The following is an 18545-nucleotide window of genomic DNA, read 5'->3' as shown; positions in this document are numbered from 1 at the left end:
TATTGTTACAGACCACTCGAAAAATTAAAAGAAAGTCTGGCTTCTTGGAAGACTTTTACTCACTATTTTATATCTCATCTTATATGCTGATCTCTTTACATCACTTCCTGTTCCTCCTTCTGTTTCTCAAAGCACAGTAAAGACTTCATTCAGTTCTTGAGATTCAACATGACACCAGCTTATCTTATCATCACCATCATCGCCTTTCTCTGGATTAAAGGTAATTAATTAGTTAACCTTCTTCTTTAATGTATTTGTAAAATAACCCTCTACAAACACCTAACTCTGGAGGAATTGGAGGTGAAATATTTACACCTTCTCTACCACTGTTTTCCAGTGATAAAGCTGAAGGTTTTTATTCTCTGGTAGCAAAACATTACAGCACCACCTAACAGTGCTTCTTTATTTCTTTACAGGAGTTTACCCCAATAAACATAAACAAGTTTTTCAGTCTCCAACTCAACTGTTAGGAAAACCAGACATTCAAATAAACCTGACCTTAACTCATAACATCTCGGGCTATGACACAATTCTGTGGTATCACTGCTCAGCAGGAGACACCTCCATGAAACTGGTTGCATACATATATTATAAAACCCCAAAAGTTGAGCCAGGTTTTGAAGGTCGTTTCAGTGTGAGTGGAGATGGAGAGAAAACTGGTTATCTTCACATCCTGAACCCAAAACACCTCGAAGACAGCGGAGAATATTTTGGAGCAGCAAGTAAGCACAGTGATAAACATGCTCATCCTCCAATACAAAAACCTCCATAATAGTCAAGCAGATATTAATACCCCAACAGGAAACCACAGAAACCATGTGACACCATATCAGTGCTCTAACAGTCTTTATTAGAAGTGGAAGCAAGTTTTACAGGTAATGATAATATTAAGAAGAAGAAATTTGAGAAAAGGAAAGGATTGTAAAAACATCAGCATGATGCTATGAAAGTTAGATAGACATTCAAATGATTTTTTAAATGTTCAACTTTCTTTACTGCACAGTAAAAGTCAGGAAATCTAAATATATGAGAATCTATACTTAAGTATACTATAAGTTTTATCTTCCAACTATCTAGTTCAGCCAAAATCAGTCCAACAACTCTCTGGGCCAAAAAATATGGTCAAAAGCAACCACATCTGGCAAAGCAGATCAGAAAATCCTTGCCATTAAAATCTTGCTTCTGTAATACAATAATTTTATTTGTGGGATCAATAAGTATCTCTCTATCTGTCAGTTTATCTTTGCAAATTAACCGGGTGATAAATGTTTTGGACTTGTGGAGAAATAGCATTTCACTAAACTTACATGCTATGGATTTAATATAGAAGAAGAGTGCATTTAAATAAAGGATGTAAATGGTAAAAAAGCAGGTGGAAGAATTGCCACATTCATTATTTCAGAGAAGAAATAGAAAGTTAGCAGGGAGCACATTCAAACTGGTTTAATTATGATCAAGAATTTAAAAAGCAGCACATCAGGGGCAGGACTAAACCAATTCAACCGATAGGTGGAGGCACAGCACGTAGTTTGAAGCTTTTATCATGAGGATGTGGTGATGAATTAACCCGACACTGCTACTGCTTCACAGTCTTAATCTCAGAGAACTACTCTAGTCACATCAGTGCCTGACGATGTCTTCATTGTATGCCTTTGGTTGTTTCTTCGTCAGTCTTTATTGTAAGATGTCAAACTTCAGGTCTTTGTGGAACTCTTTTAATATGCCTGAACAGTCATGTTCAAAATATGCGTTTTTTTAGAGGTGATTTTGTTGGATGTATTTTGTTTGGTTTGTTATTGTTTTTGCACAAATATGTTTATTGTATTTTCTCTACAGGTCAGGTGAGTGCTGTTACATTTCAGCAATCTCCTTCACAGATAGTGGCAGAGAAAAGTGAAGTCCAGATCAACTGCAGCCATAATGATGGGAACCTTCCTTTAATGCTCTGGTATCAGCATATGAAAGAAAATCAGTCTATGACCCTCATTGGGTATGGATATCAAAATACCCCCCAAACATTTGAGGGTCAGTTTGAAGAACAATTCAAGTTGACAAGAGGAAGCGCAACAACAGGAACACTTACTATTCCAAGCGCAGAACTGTCACACTCTGCTGTTTACTTCTGCGCTGCCAGCACACAGTGATGTGGCTTAATGCCAATCCCTTACTAAAAGCATTTTTTCCTATGCCTGCAGGTGTGATGTGTCTCTTACAGACTTTCACTGATAAAAACCGTGTTTATCCTACAACAGCACAAACTTGGAGGATGTCAGCTGTGATCGGGTTGCTTCTCGTCTTGCTTTCAAGTAATTATTTCAAATTTTCTTGCACTTTTTACAACACTTGTTATTTTAACATGACTTCAACATTACCTTCTTTAACATTTGCCTTTCTCCCCACACAGGTCAAGCCAGCAGTGTGACCTTTCAGCCATCTCATCCAAGAATAGTCACTGAAACATCCAATGTTGAAATTACATGCAGTCATGATAAAAATGATTTCTATCTAATGCTTTGGTACCAGCAAAAAGAAAATGGTTTAATGAGCCTCATAGGATACAGCTACTTCGGCAATGTCCCTGTCAAGGAAGAACAATTTGACAATCGCTTTGACATTAAAAGAGAAAATATCCAAACAGGAGCTCTGAACATCAGCAGCTTGATTGTATCAGACTCAGCCATGTACTTCTGTGCTGCCAGCACACAGTGATGTGTTTTGGTGTAATGCCAATGCTAAAAACCTTGTTCTTCCTGAACCAGGCTGCTGGAATGTGCCTCAAAACAAATGTGTTTTTAGCCAAATTTTCAGTGGTTCAAACTCACAGTATCTGTACTCCACATACACACCAGTGAGCCTGGGGTGCCCACTTCCTTTAACCGATTTTGGAGACCCTCTGAGTTCATTGTTTACAGTTTGGTCCTTGTCAAAGTTTTTTAAAAATGTTTTTACACTTGCCAAGTACTTCTTTTTACAACACATCAACTTCACTTGCTGACATATAATTAACTCTTTAACTGGTACATGTGGTACGTCATCATTCTTATTCAATTTGCAGGCTACGTGGTGTAAAAAGAACCAAACATTTACCTTAAAAGGTGAAGCTGTAATTGTCTAATGTCTAATTGTCTAATGAAATAAGCATAGCAGAAAAAGGGATTTCCCTGTTTATTCCATTCTGGTGTCATTTTTGAGTTTTTTACTGTAGTTTATAACAGTCAAATTTATTAAAGTATATATGTGATCTTATAACTTTGTGTATTGTAATGTAACATAATGTGTGGCTTTAATTTGAACTTGTTAAAATAATACAACAACAGTTAAATAATATCCATTATAATTAACATGTTCAAAAAGGAGTTTTAAATTGGTGACAATCTCATATCACAATATCATGTTTTGCTTCTGGCTTTAATCAAGTAAAAATAAGTTGATCAAAACCAGTCATCTTATGAGTTTGGCAGGTAATATAATTTAATATAATTTAATATATTTTTTTAATATAATTATTAGTCCTTTATTTATCCAGGTAAAAATCTCATCGAGATTAAAAAGCTCATTTCCAAGAGAGACCTGGCATCATGGCAACAAAAGTCACATACCACATAGGTATATAACATTTAAAACAAATACAATATCCCATACCAACATGTGTAAAATATACAATAACAGATCAAATTAAAATGTAGACACTAACTTTTTCTTATTTGCAATGATGCTGCTTGACGCTGGGAACAAAAGATTAATGTCACAGCAGCACAGAATACAGGCAACATTTCAAAAAGAATAAAAATAAAGCAGTCGATCATGAAGGAGGGTTATAGATGATACTTCTCAAATCATGTGATCATGTGATCTCAGCTCATGATGTCTTTTGCATTAAATGTGGTGAGGTTTGCATCTGCTGTATCATTCCACTGAAGGCAGCTCATCACTAACATGGTTATAGCAGTTATTTATTTCTCATTTTTTATTCACTCTGGTGGGTGCTCTGTGTATTTACTCACACTTTATTTACTATACTTACTATATAAGTGACAAATCTGAGTAAATTCACTTTTTTTCCTGTTTTTTCTCTACCATGGTTGCTAGGTCTGACTGTTGTTGTGCTTCAGTCTGAAGATCAAATGTCTGACCCAGGGAGAACAGTGATGCTGGAGTGCAAAATGGGTTCAGGGTTCAGCATGAGCAGCTACACCATGCTCTGGTACAGACAGAACTACCATGGAGCTCCAGTCGACTTCCTTTTAAATGAATATGATAAAACTGTGGGACGCTTAGAGTCATTTCTCGATGCATCCAAAAACAACTTCTCTCTACAAATAACTGAGCTGCATATCAATGACAGCAGCACCTACTACTGTGCTGCCAGTCACAGTGATACACACAGACCAGACACTCATACAAATAGCAAGTGTGTCTCTCACACATCACATACAACAGGAAGGGGCTGTGGCTTGTTTGGTTTGATATAAAATTTTTATAAAGATGGAGCAGTCTACAAATTTTCAAAGTTACACAGAACTGACCTAAAACAATTTGGTGCATTTACTTTTAATATCACATAAAAGTTAATGACTAACACCAATTACCTCTTGCACAAAGAATAAGCCAAAACATTTTAAAGTCACATGTCTAACTGTTACATCTGTGTGTCTGTGCACACCAAAAGAGTTTAGACCATACCGTATTTATTGGAAGCAATAGATTTGTTTGTAAATCATAATTTTGTATAACCATCTGCCCTAACTCTACATGCAGCTGCACAATTAATCCAATAAAGGATGAAGACAGCAGGTTTGAGGTTTAGTAAAATTGTGAAATGAGCAAACAAATCTTCAGAAAAGTAAGAAAAAAAAACAAACCTAAGAGAAGAATCAGTATCAGAATCTCTGGAGAAAGGAAATTAAGCTGCAGTTGGCTTGGTGGCCACTGGGAGACTGCTGCTGTAAAAATGAACCCCTTCAGATTGTCTGTATGAAAAACTGTGGGTTGTTCATCTTATTTCAGAAGCTTTGACTGCAGCAGTTCAATAAGTTGCATCAGTGCTGTGCCTGCTCAGTCTGTTAGAAATTTAAATGCAGAAAGATATATTTTTATTTGTCATAATATAATCAATGTAAACATGAATTTCCTCTTTTTTGTCCTTTTGATATTTACTGGTAAGAACATTTATACTCATATTAGATAACTGTAATATCTCTGGAAATTCTTCATCATATTTTTTCACTGAATTTGTTGATTTGCCTTTGTCTCTTTGTTTTACAGATTTCTCCCGTGGTGTTAAAATTGATCAGCCTCAAATTATTTTCAGTCGTGAAGGAACCGCAAATGTGACCCTGGATTGTAAACAAGATGACAATCAATATTACTACATGTACTGGTACAGACAAAGCAGCAGTGGGAAACTGGAGTTAGTGACATTTTCTTCTGGTCAAAATTCCTGGAACATTGAAGCTCCTTTTGAAAAATCAAAGTACACCATGTCTCGGCCTTCCGTGCTTGAAACCACCCTGCAGATACACTCTGTTGCAGCTGGAGACACGGCTCTGTATTACTGTGCTTCCAGAATAGCACAATGGTTTAGAAAGCCTCAGCAGCTAAACAACAACCTCACAGGAAGAATAAACTGGAAGATAAGAGGAAGATGGATAAATCTGAAAGCTGATGTGTTTAACTCTAAGTAAAGTAAGTAAGTAAGTAAAATTTTATTTATATAGCACCTTTCAAGATAAAAATCACAAAGTGCTTTACACAGGCAGAAAACAGACATTAAAATCCAAAACAAAACAAAATTAACCAAAAGCGAGTTTAAACAGATAGGTTTTTAACTGCTTTTTAAAAGACATGACTGAGTCCACAGATCTCAAACTCAAAGGAAGCGAGTTCCAGAGTCTGGGAGCCACTGATACAAACGCTCTGTCACCTTTTGTTTTTAACCTTGTATGCGGGACAACCAGCAACCCCTGGTCACAAGACCTCAGGGACCTGCTGGGGTGATAAGAAAGAAGAAGATCACTTAAGTAAGTTGGAGCTACACTGTGCAGGGCCCTATAAGTCATGATTATGATCTTAAATTGGACCCTGAACTTGACAGGGAGCCAGTGAAGCTGAATCAAAAGAGCCCCATAAAATAAGTATCAGGACTACATGACATAAAAGGAAACAATAATTGTTATAAAAGCAAATAAAGCATATTTATCTTATATATAAGTATAAGAACTGTCTCTGCAAGGTTCAGTCATGTCTGTGCATCACCACAAAGCTGATCTGTTCAGATAAGTGAGCAGGTGTTGGTACTCAGTATATGACTACTTTAGTTAGCTGTAACATTTGCAGTGTTATTACTGATAAATCTACCCAGAAGTTTGAAATTGGCAATAACAGAATATCAAGAATATAATGACTTTGACAGTTTTCCACTTGATTAATTCTGGTCAAAAACACTTTATTCCACCAGAACAATTAAGACCTATCAAGGTTTGGACTCCACAATATCTCTACTGGTGTCTAATAGTATCAGGCAGATCCTTTCAGTTCTGTCAGTTGTGAGGTGGGTCTTCCACTGATTGTTGTTCCAGGGGTCAGCATAAGAAGTCTGTCATTTCACTGTCATTTCAATAATACAAGTTTTCACTTGTATTATTATTTTGAAAGAGATCTGGTTTCCTGTTTTGGTTTTGGTTTTTGTCTCTGCCTGAAATGCATGCATTCAATTTTTATTCTGCTTTCTCCACATTTCAGCAATCTCCTCACCAAACAGTGGCACAGAAAAGTCAAGGCCAGATCGACTGCAGTCATAATGATGGGAACCTTACTCTAATGCACTGGTATCAGTATATATAACAGAATCAGTCTATGACCCTCAATGAGTATGGATATCAAAATGCAAGAGGGAACTTGTCATTCAAAGAGCAAAACTTACACAAGCTGCTGTTTACTTCTGCACTGCCAGCACACAGCGATGTGTTTAGGTGAAATGCCAATGCTAAAAACCTTGTTCTTACTTTTAATATCACATAAAAGTTAATGACTAACACCAATTACCTCTTGCACAAAGAATAAGCCAAAACATTTTAAAGTCACATGTCTAACTGTTACATCTGTGTGTCTGTGCACACCAAAAGAGTTTAGACCATACCGTATTTATTGGAAGCAATAGATTTGTTTGTAAATCATAATTTTGTATAACCATCTGCCATAACTCTACATGCAGCTGCACAGTTAATCCAATAAAGGATGAAGACAGCAGGTTTGAGGTTTAGTAAAATTGTGAAAAGAGCAAACAAATCTTCAGAAAAGTAAGAAAAAAAACAAACCTAAGAGAAGAATCAGTATCAGAATCTCTGGAGAAAGGAAATTAAGCTGCAGTTGGCTTGGTGGCCACTGGGAGACTGCTGCTGTAAAAATGAACCCCTTCAGATTGTCTGTATGAAAAACTGTGGTTTGTTCATCTTATTTCAGAAGCTTTGACTGCAGCAGTTTAATAAGTTGCATCAGTGCTGTGCCTGCTCAGTCTGATAGAAATTTAAATGCAGAAAGATATATTTTTATTTGTCATAATATAATCAATGTAAACATGAATTTCCTCTTTTTTGTCCTTTTGATATTTACTGGTAAGAACATTTATACTCATATTAGATAACTGTAATATCTCTGGAAATTCTTCATCATATTTTTTCACTGAATTTGTTGATTTGCCTTTGTCTCTTTGCTTTCCAGATTTCTCCCGTGGTGTTAAAATTGATCAGCCTCAGTTTATTTTCAGTCATGAAGGAACCGCAAATGTGACCCTGGATTGTAAACAAGATGACAATCAATATTACTACATGTACTGGTACAGACAAAGCAGCAGTGGGAAACTGGAGTTAGTGACATTTTCTTCTGGTCAAACTTCCAGGGACATTGAAGCTCCTTTTGAAAAATCAAAGTACACCATGTCTCGGGCTTCCATGTTTGAAACCACCCTGCAGATACACCCTGTTGAGCCCGAAGACACGGCTCTGTATTACTGTGCTTCCAGAATAGCACAGTGGTTAGGAAAGCATCTGCAGCTAAACAACAATCTCACAGGAAGAAAAACTGGAAGATAAGAGGAAGATGGATAAATGTGAAAGCTGATGTGTTTAACTCTAAGAGCCCCATAAATAAGTATCAGGACTACATGACATAAAAGGAAACAATAATTGTTATAAAAGCAAATAAAGCAAATTTATCTTATGTATAAGTATAAGAACTGTCTCTGCAAAGTTCAGTCATGTCTGTGCATCACCACAAAGCTGATCTGTTCAGATAAGTGAGCAGGTGTTGGTACTCAGTATATGACTACTTTAGTTAGCTGTAACATTTGCAGTGTAAATGATAATGATTTAATACTGGAGTGTTATTACTGATAAATCTACCCAGAAGTTTGAAATTGGCAATAACAGAATATCCAGAATATAACTTTGACAGTTTTCCACTTGATTAATTCTGGTCAAAAACACTTTATGCCACCAGAACAACTAAGACCTATCAAGGTTTGGACTCCACAATATCTCTGCTGGTGTCTAATAGTTTCAGGCAGATCCTTTCAGTTCTGTCAGTTGTGAGGTGGGTCTTCCACTGATTGTTGTTCCAGGGGTCAGCATAAGAAGTCTATCATTTCATAAGTTTTCACTTGTATTGTTATTTTGAAAGAGATCTGGTTTCCTGTTTTGTTTTGGTTTTTGTCTCTGCCTGAAATACATGCATTACATTTTTATTCTGCTTTCTCCACATTTCAGCAATCTCCTCACCAAACAGTGGCACAGAAAAGTAAAGTCCAGATCGACTGCAGTCATAATGATGGGAACCTTGCTCTAATGCACTGGTATCAGTATATGTAACAGAATCAGTCTATGACCCTCATTGAGTATGGATATCAAAATGCAAGAGGGAACTTGTCATTCAAAGAGCAGAACTGTCACAAGCTGCTGTTTACTTCTGCGCTGCCAGCACACAGCGATGTGGCTTAATGCCACTCCCTTACTGAAAGCATTTTTTCCTATAACCTCATGAGTGACGTGACTCTTTTCACAGACCTTTGCTGAATGAAGCCGTGTTTAACCTACAACAGCACAAATAACAGCACAATAAAGAACATGCTAACAGGAGCTCTGAGCATCAGCAGTGTGATTGTATCAGACTCAGCCATGTACTTCTGTGCTGCCAGCACACTGATGTGTTTAGGTGAAATGCCAATGCTAAAAACCTTGTTCTTCCTGAACCAGGCTGCTGAAGTGTGCCTCAAAAAATGTGTTTTTAGCCAAATTTTCAGTGGTTTTGAACTCAGAGTGTCCTTACCCCACATACACACCAGTGAGCCTGGGGTGCCCACTTCCTTTAACCGATTTTGGAGACCCTCTGAGTTCATTGTTTACAGTTTGGTCTTTGTCAAAGTTTTTTAAAAACGTTTTTACACTTGCCAAGTACTTCTTTTTACAACACATCAACTTCACTTGCTGACACATTATTAAGTCGTTAACTGGTACGTCTGGGACGTCATCAATCTTATTCAATTTGCAGGCTACATGGTGTAAAAAGAACCAAATGTTTACCTTAAGAAGGTGAAGCTGTAATTGTTAGTATAAACAGTCTAGTGATATAAGCATAGCAAAAAAGGGATTTCCCTGTTTTGTTTTGTTTTTCATTCTGGTGTCATTTTGGAGTTTCTACTGTAGTTTATAACAGTCAAATTTATTAAAGTTTATGTGATCCTATAACTTTGTGTATTGTAATGTAACATAATGTGTGGCTTTATTTTGAACATGTTAAAATAGTACGACAACAGTTAAATAATATCCATTATAATTAACATGTTCAAAAAGGAGTCCGTCCCTTTTCCACCATTTATAAACTATTGTTTTAAAGACAATGTGGTGACAATCTCATATCACAATATCATGTTTTGCTTCTGGCTTTAATCAAGTAAAAATAAGCTGATCAAAACCAGTCATCTTATAAGTTTGGCAGGTAATATAATTTTATCATACAATTATAGTGCATGTAATATAACAATTATTTGAATCATTAGATGGATTTTTTTTCTATTTATTATTTGCATGGCCTGTTGTTTGTTATAATTAAAATGTAGACACTAACTTTCTCTTACTTGCAATGATGTTGCATGACGCTGGGAACAAAAGATGTAATTTAATGTCACAGAATACAGGCAACATTTCAAAGAGAACAAAAATAAAGCAGTCGATCATGAAGGAGGGTTATAGATGATACTTCTCAAAACATGTGATCATGTGATCTCAGCTCATGATCTCTTTTGCATTGAATGTGGTGAGGTTTGCATCTGCTGTATCATTCCACTGAAGGCAGCTCATCACTAACATGGTTATAGCAGTTATTTATTTCTCGTTTTTTATTCACTCTGGTGGGTGCTCTGTGAATTTACTCACACTTTATTTACTATACTTACTATATAGTTGACAAATCTGAGTAAATTCCCTTTTTTTCTCTGTTTGTTCTCGTATTATTCTCCAAACTGAATGAGAATAATCAGTATCAGAATCTCTGGAGAAAGGAAATTAAGCTGCAGTTGGCTTGGTGGCCACTGGGGGACAATTGCTGTAAAAATGAACCCCTTCAGATTGTTTGTATGAAAAACTGTGGGTTGTTCATCTTGTTTCAGAAGCTTTGACTGCAGAAGTTCAATAAGTTGCATCAGTGCTGTGACTGCTCAGCCTGTTAGAAATACAAATGCAGAAAGATATATTTTTATTTTAAATAATATAATCACTGTAAAAATGAATTTCCTCTTGTTTGTGCTTTTTATATTCAATGGTAAGAACATTTACACTTATATTAGATAACTGTAATATCTCTGATAATTCTTCATCATATTTTTTTCACTTAATTTGTTGATTTGTCTCTTTGTTTTCTGTGTTTTCCAGATTTCTCCCGTGGTGTTAAAATTGATCAACCTCAGTTAATTTTCAGTCATGAAGGAACCAAAAATGTGACCCTGGATTGTAAACAAGATGATAGTCAATATGATTACATGTACTGGTACAGACAAAGCAGCAGTGGGAAACTGGAGTTAGTGACATATTCTCTTAGTAAAGATTCCTGGAACATTGAAGCTCCTTTTGAAAAATCAAAGTACACCATGTCTCGGCCTTCCGTGCTTGAAACTACCCTGCAGATACACCCTGTTGCAGCTGGAGACACGGCTCTGTATTACTGTGCTTCCAGAATAGCACAATGGTTTAGAAAGCATCTGCAGCTAAACAACAACCTCACGGGAAGAAAAAACTGGAAGATAAGAGGAAGATGGATAAATCTGAAAGCTGATGTGTTTAACTCTAAGAGCCCCATAAAATAAGTATCAGGACTACATGACATAAAAGGAAACAATAATTGTTATAAAAGCAAATAAAGCACATTTATCTTATGTATAAGTATAAGAACTGTCTCTGCAAAGTTCAGTCATGTCTGTGCATCACCACAAAGCTGATCTGTTCAGATAAGTGAGCAGGTGTTGGTACTCAGTATATGACTACTTTAGTTAGCTGTAACATTTGCAGTGTTATTACTGATAAATCTACCCAGAAGTTTGAAATTGGCAATAACAGAATATCCAGAATATAATGACTTTGACAGTTTACCACTTGATTAATTCTGGTCAAAAACACTTTATGCCACCAGAACAATTAAGACCTATCAAGGTTTGGACTCCACAATATCTCTGCTGGTGTCTAATAGTTTCAGGCAGATACTTTCAGTTCTGTCAGTTGTGAGGTGGGTCTTCCACTGATTGTTGTTCCAGGGGTCAGCATAAGAAGTCTGTCATTTCATAAGTTTTCACTTGTATTGTTATTTTGAAAGAGATCTGGTTTCCTGTTTTGTTTTGGTTTTTGTCTCTGCCTGAAATACATGCATTACATTTTTATTCTGCTTTTTCCACATTTCAGCAATCTCCTCACCAAACAGTGGCACAGAAAAGTCAAGGCCAGATCGACTGCAGTCATAATGATGGGAACCTTACTCTAATGCTCTGGTATCAGTATATGTAACAGAATAAGTCTATGACCCTCATTGAGTATGGATATCAAAATGCAAAGGGGGACTTATTCAAAGAGCAGAACTGTCACACGCTGCTGTTTACTTCTGCGCTGCCAGCACACAGCGATGTGGCTTAATGCCACTCCCTTACTAAAAGCATTTTTTCCTATAAGCTCATGAGTGACGTGACTCTTTTCACAGACCTTTGCTGAACAAAGCCGTGTTTAACCTACAACAGCACAAACTTGGAGGATGTCAGCTGTGATCGGGTTTCTTCTCATCTTCCTTTCAAGTAATTATTTCCAATTTTCGTGTACATTTTACAACACTTATACGATTTTTAACATGACTTCTACATTAGCTTCTTTTAACATGTGGCTTTTCCCCTACACAGATCAAGCCAGCAGTGTGACATTTCAGCCATCTCATCCAAGAATAGTCACTGAAACAGCCAATGTTGAAATTACATGCAGTCATGATGATAATGGCCTCAATTTAATGCTTTGGTACCAGCAAAAAGAAAATGGTTTAATGAGCTTCATAGGATACAGCTACACAGGCAGTGTCGCTGTCATCGAGGAGCAGTTTGAAAATCACTTTGACATTACAAGAGAAAATATCCAAACAGGAGCTCTGAGCATCAGCAGTGTGATTGTATCAGACTCAGCTGTGTACTTCTGTGCTGCCAGCACACAGTGATGTGTTTTGGTGTAACGTCAATGCTAGAAACCTTGTTCTTTCTGCTCTACGCTGATGGAATATGCCTCAAAGCAAATGACTGATTTGGCTTTAACAACAATGTGTAGTTTTAAATGGACGGAGAATAATATATTTTCTTTCCTTTTAGGGCACAATATCTCAATAAAATACACGAAAATGCCGCTGTCTATTTCTAAGTGGCATTTCAAACTACAATAAAAGGAGGTGGAACTCTTCATTTAGGGCGAATTATGACATTTTACCACTTGCAGGAAAAGACACACCAAAACTAAAAACATTAAAAACACTTGATTAATACTAGTAAGACACCGTTCAAGCCAACAGAGCAGCTCTGACGTATCAACTCTCCACAATACCTGATCTGAGATCTGTAATCACTCATCTGCCTGCCTTCCTCGGTGTTTGGCTGCTTTTCTGTTCTTTACATGACTACCACTTTCTCACACTGTCACTGTCAATACTGACATCATTACTCTAGTCCAATCATCTTCTCGCCTGCCTTCTTTGAGCCAATGAGTCTTCTCAAGTTTTAAATCTGAGCTCTTTATCATTCTCCCTTAAAAAGTGTCTTTCATGCAACACACCTCCCAATCACCACCACTTTTCAGCAGCTGCATCATTACACTGAAGACAGTTCATTGCTAACATGGATGTGGCAGTTTTTTATCTGTACCTGTCATTTCTTATTCACTCTGGTGAGTGCTGTGTATTTAATCAAGCCTTATTTATTACCTAATACCTACTTGACTCTACATCAAATTTAGTTTCCTCCTTGTTCTCTCCCATGGCTGCTAGGTCTGACTGTTGTTGTTCTTCAGTCTGAAGATCAAATATCTGACCCAGGGAGAACAGTGATGCTGGAGTGCAAAATGGGTTCAGGCTTCAGCATGGGCAGCTACACCATGTTCTGGTACAGACAGAACCACCACAGAGCTCCAATCGAGTTCCTTATGAAGGAATACGAGAAACCTGTGGGACGCTTAGAGTCATTTATAGATACATCCAAAAACAACTTCTCTCTACAAATAACTGAGCTACATATCAATGACAGCTGCATCTACTACTGTGCTGCCAGTCACAGTGACACACACAGACCAGACACTCATACACATAACCAGCGTGTTTGTCACAGATGGCGTAAAGCAGGAAGGAGCTGTGGCTTGTTTGGTTGTGAATGTCCTGGTGGAAACATAAGACAGAACATCTTCAGATCTTGAAATCTATGTAGAATTAGGCAGACATGCTGGTACAGTTACATTTATTTTTAATATCAGAATAATGATAATAACTAATATCAAATTTGTCTTTCACAAATAATAAGCATACAGAAGCAGATTAAAGTCATGTGCACCAAAAGAGATTAGACCACGCAGTATTTTTGGAGGTAATAAATTGGTTTATAAATCCAAATTTTGCATCACCATCTGCCCTCACTCTGCACAATTAATTCAATGCGGGACAAAAACGGTGAGTTTGAAGCTTTTACTGGGTATAAAATTATGAAAAGAGCATGCAATAAACTGACTCATCATAAATAAAAGTATCAAAAAACAGGACTGAAAAAGAAAAGGTGGCTAGCAGAAATCAACATTAGTTCATTTACCAGTAAAGTGATATAAACTGCCCCCTTGAGTCCTGCAAGCAGCACTGTCACAGTACACTGGAGAGAGGAAATTAAGCTGCAGTTGGTTTGGTGGCCACTGGGAGACTGTTGCTGTAAAAAGGAAGCTGTGGAAAACTGTGGGTTGATGACATCTTGTTTCAGAAGCTTTGACTGCAGCAGTTCAATAAGTTGCATCAGTGCTGTGACTGTTGTAAATATATATGCAGAAAATTAAATCATTTTTATGTTTTGTTATAAAGATGAATCTCCTCTTGTTTGTGCTTTTTAGATTCACTGGTAAGAGCATTTATACTTATATTATTTAACTGTAATATCTCTGGTAATTCTTCATTATATTTTTTCACTGAATTTGCTGATTCGCCTGTGTTTTCTCTGTTTTCTTGTTTTACAGATTTCTCCCAGGGTGTTAAAATTGACCAGCCTCAATTTATTTCAAGCCGTGAAGGATCTGCATTTGTGACTCTGAAATGTGAACAAGATGACAGACAACATTACTACATGTACTGGTACAGACAAAGCAGCAGTGGGAAAATGGAGTTATTGACATATTCTACTGGTCAAGATGACTCAAACACTGAAGTTCCTATTGAAAAATCAAAGTACATCATGTCTCGGCGTTCCGTGCTTAACTCCACTCTGCATATATACCCCGTTAAGCCTGAAGACACGGCTCTGTACTACTGTGCTTCTAGTAGAACACAGTGGTTCAGGAAGTCTGAGCAGCTAAACAACAACCTCAGTGGGGAAAAAATCACTACATGATGGGGAGGATGGATAAATGGAAAGGCTTATATCTGTAACTCTGATAGCCTCTTAAAATGAATTTCAGAGATATACCAATGTGACATTATAGGACAAAACAAATCTTATAAACAATAATAAAGAACATTTACTGACACATATAAAGTACAAGAACTGCCTGTGCAAAGTTCAGTCATGTCTCTGCATCACCACAAAGCTGATCTGTTCAGATAAGTGAGCAGGTGTTGGTACAGTAAAGATATTTTACTACGTTCAGTATTGTTTTCATGAAATAAAATAAAATTATGCCATTCAATTATTTGCTACTACAAGCTGGATTTGCACCTTTTGGATGAAATTTCTTATATTCTTTAAATTATTTTCAAAATCAGTAAATAATTTTCAATGGCCATGAAGGAACACGTGCATCAAGGGACATGTGAGCAGTTTTAAGGAGGCAGGAATGAAGGGGTGTGGTGTAAAGAAGAGAGAGGATATAACTCAACATGTATAAGTTTGTTAGGCATGAGCGACATGTAAATATTTCACCTCCGAGATGTTAGTTTTGTAATTTTGCTGTGAAAGCAGTTTATTGTATGATTTCACATATCTACATTTAGGTTTACTTTCTAGAATGCCTCCAGCTCTGTACACATTTGGATTTTTACTCGTGGTGCTTACAAGTAAGCTGAATTGTTTTTTCTTTGTTTTTGTTGAATTGCAATGCTCAAATTCACCTCACGTCACCTTTGTTTTTCTCACAGGAAAAGTGGAGAGTGTTACCTTTGAACAGTCGTCTGCTCAAGTTGTGAACAAAGGGACTGAGGAGCTCAGGATTAACTGCAGTCATGATGGCAACAGCTTACAAGTAATGCTGTGGTACCAGCACAAGCAGAGTGATCAGACGATGAGCCTCATTGGGTTCACAGTGCTTATGGGTGAACCAAACTATGAGAGCCAGTTCACAGACCGGTTTCAGATAAAAAGAGACGACACAGTGAAAGGCTCTCTGATCATCAAAAACCTTAATCTGTCAGACTCAGCTGTGTATTTCTGTGCTGCCAGCACACAGTGACGTGTTTCATATCCCAGCTATACTAAAAACCTCTGATAGAAAACTAATGACAATGGCACACTGTTTTTTCTTTTGGAAGTTGAAACTTCCAGAAATGGGTTCAGGGTTCAGCATGAGCAGCGACACCATGTTCTGGTACAGACAGAACCATCACGGAGCTCCAGTCGACTTTCTTTTAAATGAATATGATAAAACTGTGGGACGCTTAAAGTCATTTCTTGCTGCATCCAAAAGCAACTTCTCTCTACAAATAACTGAGCTGCATATGAATGACAGCAGCACCTACTACTGTGCTGCCAGTCACAGTGATACACACAGACCAGACACTCATACACATAACCAGCGAGTATGAGAAACAAACCAGGCTTGTTTGGTTGTGAATGTCCTGGTGGAAATATAAGAAAGAACGTCTTCGGATCTATGTAGAATTAGGCAGACATGCTAGCACAATTACATAAATTTAATTTTAATATCGGAATAATGCTAATAACTAATATCAAATTTGTCTTGCACAAATAATAAGCACACAGAAGCAGATTAAATTCATGTGCTTCTGGTGTACACCAAAAGAGATTAAACCATGCAGTATTTTTGGAGGTAATAACTTTGTTTATAAATCCCAGTTTTGCATCACCATCTGCCCTCACTCTGTATGGAGGTGCATAATTCATTTAATACGGACAAAGACATCGGGTTTTAAGCTTTTACTGGGTATAAAATTATGAAAAGAGCATGCAATAAACTGACTCATCATAAATAAAAGTATCAAGTAGTATAAAAGTATAAAAGATATAATGAGTGGCCTAGTCAGTAATCTACTTTGGAAACTGCGACAAAAGCATTTCGAGTTTGGGGATAAACCTGGTATGTTGTTATCACGACAGCTGAAGGGTGTTCAAGCTGCAAGAGCAATACACAGCATCAAATCCAAAACAGGAACTCTGTTAACTAACCCAATTGATATAAACCGTCGCTTTAGTGAGGTCTACAGTGAGTTATATTCTCTTAAGCATAATGTGTTACAATCTGATCTTAATGGCTTCTTTGACTCTCTCCCATTGCCTAAATTGAGGAACTCCTTCCGGGATTATCTTGAATCCGAGTTCACTCTTCAAGAGGTTATCCAGGTTATACAATCATTCCCTAATGGCAAAACAGCGGGACCTGATGGTTTCTGTCCAGAGTTTTATAAGACATTTTGCAACATTCTTGCACCACTAGTGCTTAGGATGCTGCGCAACTCAAAAGAAGAAGGAAAATTGCCTAAAACTTTATGTCAAGCCAATATTACTCTCATTTTGAAAAAGGGAAAAGATAAGACTGACCCTACTAATTTTAGGCCAATAGCACTTCAAAATTTTGACCGTAAGATAGTTACAAAAATCCTGGCTACTAGATTGAATAAACACTTGGCATCCATTATTCATCCTGATCAGACGGGGTTTATCCCTGGTAGACTTTCCTTTTTTAATGTTAGGCGATTACTCAATACCATCTATTCTGACTATAAAAACTCTAAGGGAGCCTCTGTTTTGGCTTTGGATGCACATAAAGCTTTTGACCAGGTCGAGTGGCCTTACATGTTTGAGTCACTGCGCAGATTTGGGTTTGGTGAATCTTTCATTTCTTGGGTGAAACTGATTTACACAGAACCAATGTGCTCTGTTTTGACAAATAACAACCAATCTGCCCCATTCCTTCTGCAGCGTTCGGTGCAGCAGGGCTGTCCACTATCCCCAGCACTCTTTGCCATTGTTTTGGAGCCTCTTGCTGTGGCTACAAGAGTGCATCCAGATATCAAGGGGCTCCAGGTTGCAGGTGTTGAATCACTAATTAGCTTGTATGCTGATGATGTAATACTGTACTTGCAGGATGCGGAACAATCAGTTCCTCTGCTCCTCAGCCTGATTGCAGCTTTTGGTAAACTATCAGGATATACCATTAACTGGTCAAAGAGTGAGTTTATGCCTCTTTCCAACAACAGCTCGCCAGAATTTCTGCAGCAAGTTCCATTCAAAGCAGTTAGGAATCATCTAAACCAGGGGTGCCCAATCCCAGTCCTCGAGAGCTACCGTCCTGCAGCTTTTAGATGGATCCTTGTTCCGACACACCTGAATCAAATGAATGGCTTGTTATCAGGCATTTGCCAAACTTGATGGCATGCTGAAGAGGCAATCAAACCATTTGATTCAGCTGTGTTGGAGTAGGGATGCATCTAAAAGCTGCAGGACAGTAGCTCTCGAGGACTGGGATTGGGCACCCCTGATCTAAACCATCTTGGCTTGATTATACCTAGAGATCCCAAATTAATATTTAAATTGAATTTCACTAAGTATCTGTCAGGTCTAAAGC

General features: G+C 37.4%; 1 protein-coding gene across 1 annotated transcript in view; it reads left to right on the top strand.

Annotated features, from left to right (window-relative positions):
- Positions 1 to 18545, top strand: part of LOC134645605 (M1-specific T cell receptor beta chain-like) — a 48056-nt gene that overhangs the window by 14121 nt on the left and 15390 nt on the right. Inside the window, exon 3 of the mRNA XM_063499106.1 lies at positions 4138 to 4145. Within this exon, the coding sequence (XP_063355176.1) occupies positions 4138 to 4145 (8 nt within the window). The remainder of the gene's footprint in view (positions 1 to 4137; positions 4146 to 18545) is intronic.

Source organism: Pelmatolapia mariae, linkage group LG16_19 (assembly GCF_036321145.2).
Source record: "Pelmatolapia mariae isolate MD_Pm_ZW linkage group LG16_19, Pm_UMD_F_2, whole genome shotgun sequence".
Lineage (NCBI taxonomy): Eukaryota > Metazoa > Chordata > Actinopteri > Cichliformes > Cichlidae > Pelmatolapia > Pelmatolapia mariae.
This window is presented reverse-complemented; position numbering and strand designations above follow the sequence as displayed.